The following is a 6,804-nucleotide window of genomic DNA, read 5'->3' as shown; positions in this document are numbered from 1 at the left end:
TCCTCGGTGGGGTGGGGGGTGGTGGTGGAAGGAGTTGCTGAAAACCTCCAGATGGGAGGGGCGGGGTTCTCTCCAGGAGCGACAGTGACTTGGATGGAAAGATGGGCCTGTCACCTGTGACAGGGAACCCCCCACCCCTAGCAGGGTATTTTTAGCTGCAGGCCCCACTCCCACCTGGGCCTGAGTGTGAGTCACACACACTCCATGAGAAGCACCTTCCTGTCCGGCTCCAACTCACCTCCACCGGCTGCTTGCCTGGCTCTAGGGTGGGAGCAGGCGGTGGCCCCCAGCCTCCGCACACCGGCGGGCGGGCACCTGTGGAGGAGCCGCAGGGTGGCTGGCCACGCTGGGAGGAAGACCTCCCTCCTGGGCATGAGGCCTGTGGCTCCGCCGGCTTTATTTTCTGTCCTGGGGCCGGTATGTGGAAGAGGCAGGGCCAGCTGGGAAAGGCTTGGCCTTGGGCAGAATCACAGTCATGTCCCTCACGCTCTGTCATCCTCGCGGGCCATCCACGCCTCTGCTCACCCACTTCCTCCTTCCTCAGGCTCGCCCGGGCCAGGCTCTCTGTAACCCTCATGCTCACACGCTCACACACACTCGCACACACGCACACACGTGCACACACATGCTGCCCAGACTGTCGGGGGCACGACGGCTGGGCCAGCCCAGCCTCCTCTTAGCAAGTGCCTGGGTGGGAGTGGGGGGCAGTGGTCGGTCAGCTCTCTGTCTGGCGTGTGAGGGCACTCGTCCCCCAGGCTCCTTGGCTCCAACCCCCGTAAGGAGCTGCCTTTGTGGCAGAAACAGAACATTTCCTCCTCAACTTTCTGGGCAGATTCTCAAGGCCAAACTCTGGAATTTTATTAGACATTTCTGAGGAGGAAGGAAAAGCTGTCACGAGAGGCATAAAATGGAAAAGACGGAAAAGAGCAGAAAATAATATTTCCAGGGAAGGGAACAGGGCTGGGCTTTGTGGTCCTTCCAGAGGGTTCTAAGCTGGGGGCACCGCGGCCAGCCTTGGGCTTCATAAAGGGCCGTCTGTGGAGAGAGGGCAGGATGGTGGTCGGGGCCACTCACCAAGGCCTCCCTCAAGTAGGGGGGATATTGCGGGGACAGGCCTTCTAGAAGCCCATCATCTCAATTCAAGGGATTATCTTCTCCATTTTACTGATGCGGAAACCGAGGCTCAGGGAGGTGGCCCTTGCTCTGGAAAGGGGGAGGGGGAGGGGGGGGCGCCCCTGGCCCGGGCTGTCCCACGGCTGAGCCTGCCTTGCCTGCCCCGCCCGCCAGAGGAGGTGCAGCGTTGACCTGCAGTGGCCGAGTCAGAAGGAGCCTTGGAGGATGCCCCCACCCCAGGGGTCCATGGGGTGACCGCGGTGGGAACGGCTGGAAGGCTGACAGCCACCCAGCTGGCCAGGCCCAGGATGAGCCCAGGCCTTTCCAGCCCGGCGTGGGGTTACCCCACAGTGGTGGGGTGTTAGCCCAGGGGACGCTTGGTGACAAGTGGATGCTCTCCTCCCTCGCAGGGACCTAGCCCCCAAGGACTGGAATGGTGCATCTGACCCCTTTGTCCGAGTGCGCTACAACGGCCGGACGCAGGAGACCTCGGTGAGGAGGCCGGGGGACCGGGAGGGGGCAGGGGGTTTTCACCATCACCTGGGAGGTCACGTTGGGCTTACAGTCTTACAGAGGAGGCTCAGAAAAGTGGGGCCACCTCTCCAAGAGTGCACAGTGGGTCCAAGCCCTTCTGGTGCCAGCTCCTGTGGCCTCAGCCGCCTTTCACTCCTGGCCCAGATGGGCCGAGACAGCCCACCTGCGGTTAATCTGCAACGTCCAACAGCTGCCCACGCGACTTTTCTCACCTCTGGGGAACAGCCAGGGTGGTGAGCTCAGTCCTGGCGGGGAGGGTGTCGAGACCTGGGTTCTCAGTGCGACCTGCTACCATTTTGCTGTGTGGCCTTGGGCAAGTGCCTTACCCGCTCTGGGCCTCAATTTCCCCACTTGAGAACCGAGTAGGGGTTTGGACAGGAAGTTTTTACCTCTGCTATTTCGGGGCCTCTGCCCGGACCGAGGAGAGGAAGCTGCATCAGGACCCCTGCGGGGAAGGTGCGGTGTCGGGGGGTCTATCCTTGGCTGGGCCTGGGGAGCCGCATGGCGTCAGCCCTGCCCCCGCTGACCCCTTTCTGGGCAGATTGTGAAGAAGTCACGCTACCCACGCTGGAACGAGACGTTTGAATTCGAGCTGGAAGAGGGGGCGGCAGAGGCGCTGTGCGTGGAGGCCTGGGACTGGGACCTTGTCAGCCGCAATGACTTCCTGGGCAAAGTGAGCACCCTGCCCCTTCAGGCCACACCCGCCCAGCCTCCCTCCTCGCCATCCCCAGGAGGCCCGGGACTCCCCAGAGCCAGCCACTGGTGCTCAGGGACCCTCGGAAGTTACCCCCTCTTAAAAGAACAGTAGTTGGCAAGGAAGAGACCTGAGGATCCCAGCCCCAGGATGCCCCCTGACCCATAACGCCTCTGCCCCACCCCCAGGTGGTGTTCAATGTCCAGAGACTCCGGGCAGCCCAGCAGGAGGAGGGCTGGTTCCGGCTGCAGCCCGACCAGTCCAAGAGTCAGCGAGGAGAGTGAGTGCCTGTGGCTCGGTGGCAGGGTTGGCAGGGCTGGCGGGCTCTGGGCCCCGGGAGGCAGAGCGTTGGCGCCAGCAGGGAGACAGGTGTGCTGGTCAGGGGTGGGTGATGCTGCCCCAGGTTTCTTGTGGCCCTCGCCCACCAGGCCAGCATCCTTCTCCATCTGGCCGGATCCCGCCTCTTCCCTCTTTCTCACAGTCCTGGACTCAGCCCTGCCCTCAGAGCTCCAAGGCAATACACGTCTCCTGCCTTCTGTCTTCTGGCAGATTCTAGAACAAGCCTTCAGATACCTTCCCTTTAAGGGTTTCTCTGCAGACCTTACTTAGCCCAGTGTTCAAGTCCCCAGAGCTCTGAGGCAGTGTCCCTGAGCCATAGCTCCTCCCAATTTTCCAGGAATAGGATTACCAGATAAAATACAGGATATTCAGTAAAACTGAATTTCAGATAAACCTTGAATAATTTTTTAGCGTATGTCCATCCAATATCTGAGACAAACTTATATTACAAATACTCAATTTATCGGAGTGTCTTGTATTTTTATTTTGGTAAATCTGGCAGCCCTACCAAGGGAGCCCCCGGCCTCTTTGCCCACTACTTAGCCTGGAAGTGGAGAACCAGCAGTGTCCCCCCCTCGGATGCTTCAGCTCTGTCTCTCCACAGGAGGCCCCAGGCCCCCCCATCCCCACCCTCAGCAGGGCAGGGGCTGGGCACACGCCTGTGTCCAGCTCCAAGGCACTTCCACAGAACCAGCCACGGCGGACTTGATGGCTTCTAGAAGCCACGTGTCACTTAGCCGTGCTGTGCTGCGGGTAGCGGGGGGCCGTAGAGACTGTCAAGCCTTGGTCATCGGCCTCCCCTAGAAGGGTCAGAGCAAGGGAGCTTGGAAGTTAGGTCTGATGTGGCAAGGTGCTTACCCTGTTTGAGCTTCAGTTTCCCCTGGCAGGTTGTTTTGAAGCTTGGGGATCTGATTTGCTTCCACTGTAAAATATATACATGCGGGAGCTATTCTCTGGGAGTTGACAGGCTCAAGGCTGGAGAGTCCACATGGGTGAAGCCTGGAGTCCACAGGAGTATAGAGGTGGCAGGGAGCCAGGCCTTGAAGATGGATGGAGTTCCCCTGAGGATGGAGGCAGGAAAAGCTTTCCAAACAAAGAGAACAGCCCCGGGCAAAAAATGGGAGGGGAGGCAGTGCAGGGAGCCAAGGTGGAGGGCACGCGTGGAGAGACCGCAGGGAAAACGGAGGCAGTGGGGAAGGGGGCACGGCCCCGGGCAGCCTGGGTCCCTGGTGGAGAGGTCACAGGCTGCCCGTTCCAGGGGCAACCTGGGCTCCTTGCAGCTGGAGGTGCGGCTGCGGGATGAGATGGTGCTGCCCTCCGGCTGCTACCAGCCCCTGGTGCAGCTGCTCTGCCGTGAGGTGAAGCTGGGCACCCAGGTGAGGGGGCCCCTGGGGGAAGGTGGGAGGGTCCAGGGACAGTAGGTGTGTCCTCCCTGTCCTTCTAAACCCACTGTGAAGAGCAGAGACCTGAGTTGTCAGGATGGTAAGGAACCAGCCAGTACCCAGGGCCCCTCCGTCCCTTGGGAAAGTGCCCCCCCCTCCCCCATGGTCCTCTGCGGTCCTCAGAGTGAAGGGTTTGGCTTCCCCTGTGAGTCCTGCAGCCGCACCTCTCCTTGCTGCCTCCCGCAGAGCCCAGGGCAGCTGATCCTACTCATCGAGGAGACAACAAGCACGGAATGCCGCCAGGACGTGGCCACCACCCTGCTCAAGCTCTTCCTGGGGCAGGGACTGGCCAAAGACTTCCTGGACCTGCTCTTTCAGCTGGAGCTGGGTCGCACCAGTGAGGCCTGGGAGGGAGTGGCCCGTCTGAGGGCATGGTGGGGGACCAGAGCCCAGGACTCCGGGGATGCTGGGAGGAGAGAAACCTCAAAGTCCTCCTGTAGGAGGCTGATGGGTCCGATTAAGGAGGGAGAAGGGTCAGATTAGGAGGCAAAAGAAAGAGCAAAAGGCAGAGGTGGGGTGCTGGGTTGGGAGGTGGCCAGGAGGCTCTTTACTGAGCATCCAGCACAGAGCCCCCAGCCCCAAGGTCCTCCATCCTCCTCCCCAAAGCCTTGTCCCTCTGCCAACCCCCTACCCACGGGGACCTCTGCTCGTAGGTGAGGCCAACACCCTGTTTCGAAGCAATTCTCTGGCCTCCAAGTCCATGGAGTCTTTTCTGAAGGTGAGTTTTCATAGTATATTGTCTTTGTTTTATGGATGAGGAGACTGAGGTTCAAAGAGGCTAAGAGACAGATTTGAAACTTAAACTTGACTCTTCTGTCTACCGTCCAGGGCCCTTTAAGGATAAGAATTTCATTCACTCATTCACTCATTCATTCATTCATGTAGCTGCAGTTGTTGAGCCACCTTGCCCTGTGTGCCTGGCTCTATCCTGGGTGGATAGATGCCCGAGGTGGCTGGGAGGCCAGCTGCGAGGAAGATGGTGGGCAGCAGGAGGTGGGAGATGGGACCAATGCGGCTCGCGGTGGCCCCCAGGTGGCTGGAATGCGGTATCTGCACGGCGTCCTGGGCCCCATCATTGACAGGGTGTTTGAGGAGAAGAAGTACGTGGAGCTGGATCCCAGCAAGGTGGAGGTCAAGGATGTAGGGTGAGGCCAGGGGTGATCCCTGAAGGCGCGGTGGGGGGGCGGGGGGTCAGGCCCTTTCTTCAAGTGTGTGTTTAAGTGCTCTTTCTGCCTGGTCTACCTTTCGCCTGCACTGCCCACCTGGGCGTGGTCTCTGTGTCCCTGTCTTGGCTGATGTCCTTCTACGCCTGTGTCTCCGGGTGCCCCTGTCCGAGTCATGAGTGCAAGCGCTGACGTCGACCTTTCTGCGGGTCTGCCCCGGGCTCACTCAGGTGCTCCGGGTTGCACCGCCCGCAGACCGAAGCTGAAGTGCTGGAGCAGAGCGCGCAGACGCTGAGCGCCCACTTGAGGGCGCTGTTGAGCTCGCTCAGTCGCTCGGTTCGCGCATGCCCTGCCGTGGTCCGCGCCACCTTCCGCCAGCTCTTCCGGCGCGTGCGCGAGCGCTTCCCCAGCGCCCAGGACGAGGTGCGCCCGCTGCCGGTGGGGCTGGGCGGAGAGGAGAAAGTCGGGGGGGAAAGAAGTGGTGGAGCCCCAAGATGTGGTAGGAAGGGCCTGATGGTTAGAAGCCGAGGGCGGGGCCGGGAGTGGGAAGTTGATGCGGAGAGGTGGGGACAGCGCCAAAGGGAAAGGGGCTGTCAGGGCCCAGGCTTAGGGAAGTCCAGCCCCCAACACTCGCTCACTCCTCCAGAACGTGCCCTTCATCGCCGTCACCAGCTTCCTGTGCCTGCGCTTCATCTCTCCTGCCATCATGGCGCCCAAGCTCTTCCACCTGCGGGAGCGGCACGCGGACGCCCGCACCAGCCGCACCCTGCTCCTGCTGGCCAAGGTCCGGGGCTGTGGACGCTGGCGGGAGGTGCCCAGCTGGCTGCTGAATAGGGGTCCTTGCCTGGACTGCCGTGTGTTCCCCATTGGCTCGAGGAAAGCCTTGTGGCAGGCCACGGTACCCTCATGTGATACTGCACAGCTTACAGAGCTTTCTCATGGTCACCCAGTCTCATGGATAAGGGAACAGGTCCACAGCAGGAGGTCGCCCAAGGCCTCACAGCTTGTCAGAGGTGAACTGGAGTCTTCTAACCCCCAGATCTACTCACTCCCAGACTGCGCTTATGTGTTTGGCACCAGGTTGGGGCCAGGGTACCCAGTGGAGCAGAATCTGTTGTTAAATCTGCAGAGGAAGTCACCAGGTTGGGCCCAAGTGGTCTCAACTGTAAGTCCCCGAAAGGTCTCAAGCTGTGATCGTTCACCTCTGACCCCCAGTGGGGATAGAGCAGCCGTGAGCAGAGCCTGTGCCATCTCAACCTCCATGTCTACAGTGGAAGTAGTACAGACTGGGTGGGGGTGGGGGGGGCGGCAGTGGCCCGGCCTCTGACCCAGCAGAGCCTGGCCTTTCTTGCTGTCAACCCCCAGGCGGTCCAGAATGTGGGCAACATGGACACACCAGCTTCCAGGGCTAAGGAGGCTTGGATGGAACCGCTGCAGCCCACGGTGCGCCAGGGCGTGGCCCAGCTGAAGGACTTCATCACCAAGTTGGTAGACATCCAGGAGAAAGAGGGTGAGCGTT

At 60.8% G+C, this 6,804-nt stretch overlaps 1 protein-coding gene across 2 annotated transcripts in view; it reads left to right on the top strand.

Moving 5' to 3' along the window:
* Window positions 1–6,804, top strand: part of LOC112399997 (ras GTPase-activating protein 4) — an 18,547-nt gene that overhangs the window by 4,448 nt on the left and 7,295 nt on the right. For both annotated transcript variants that reach the window (XM_024745506.1, XM_024745505.1), the window contains exons 5-14: window positions 1,524–1,605; window positions 2,189–2,320; window positions 2,530–2,621; window positions 3,939–4,056; window positions 4,309–4,459; window positions 4,776–4,840; window positions 5,155–5,267; window positions 5,516–5,708; window positions 5,932–6,069; window positions 6,651–6,795. In XM_024745506.1, the coding sequence (XP_024601274.1) occupies window positions 1,524–1,605; window positions 2,189–2,320; window positions 2,530–2,621; window positions 3,939–4,056; window positions 4,309–4,459; window positions 4,776–4,840; window positions 5,155–5,267; window positions 5,516–5,708; window positions 5,932–6,069; window positions 6,651–6,795 (1,229 nt within the window). The remainder of the gene's footprint in view (window positions 1–1,523; window positions 1,606–2,188; window positions 2,321–2,529; window positions 2,622–3,938; window positions 4,057–4,308; window positions 4,460–4,775; window positions 4,841–5,154; window positions 5,268–5,515; window positions 5,709–5,931; window positions 6,070–6,650; window positions 6,796–6,804) is intronic.

Source organism: Neophocaena asiaeorientalis, unplaced genomic scaffold, assembly GCF_003031525.2.
Source record: "Neophocaena asiaeorientalis asiaeorientalis breed wild unplaced genomic scaffold, Neophocaena_asiaeorientalis_V1.1 scaffold461, whole genome shotgun sequence".
Classification (NCBI taxonomy): Eukaryota; Metazoa; Chordata; class Mammalia; order Artiodactyla; family Phocoenidae; genus Neophocaena; species Neophocaena asiaeorientalis.
This window is presented reverse-complemented; position numbering and strand designations above follow the sequence as displayed.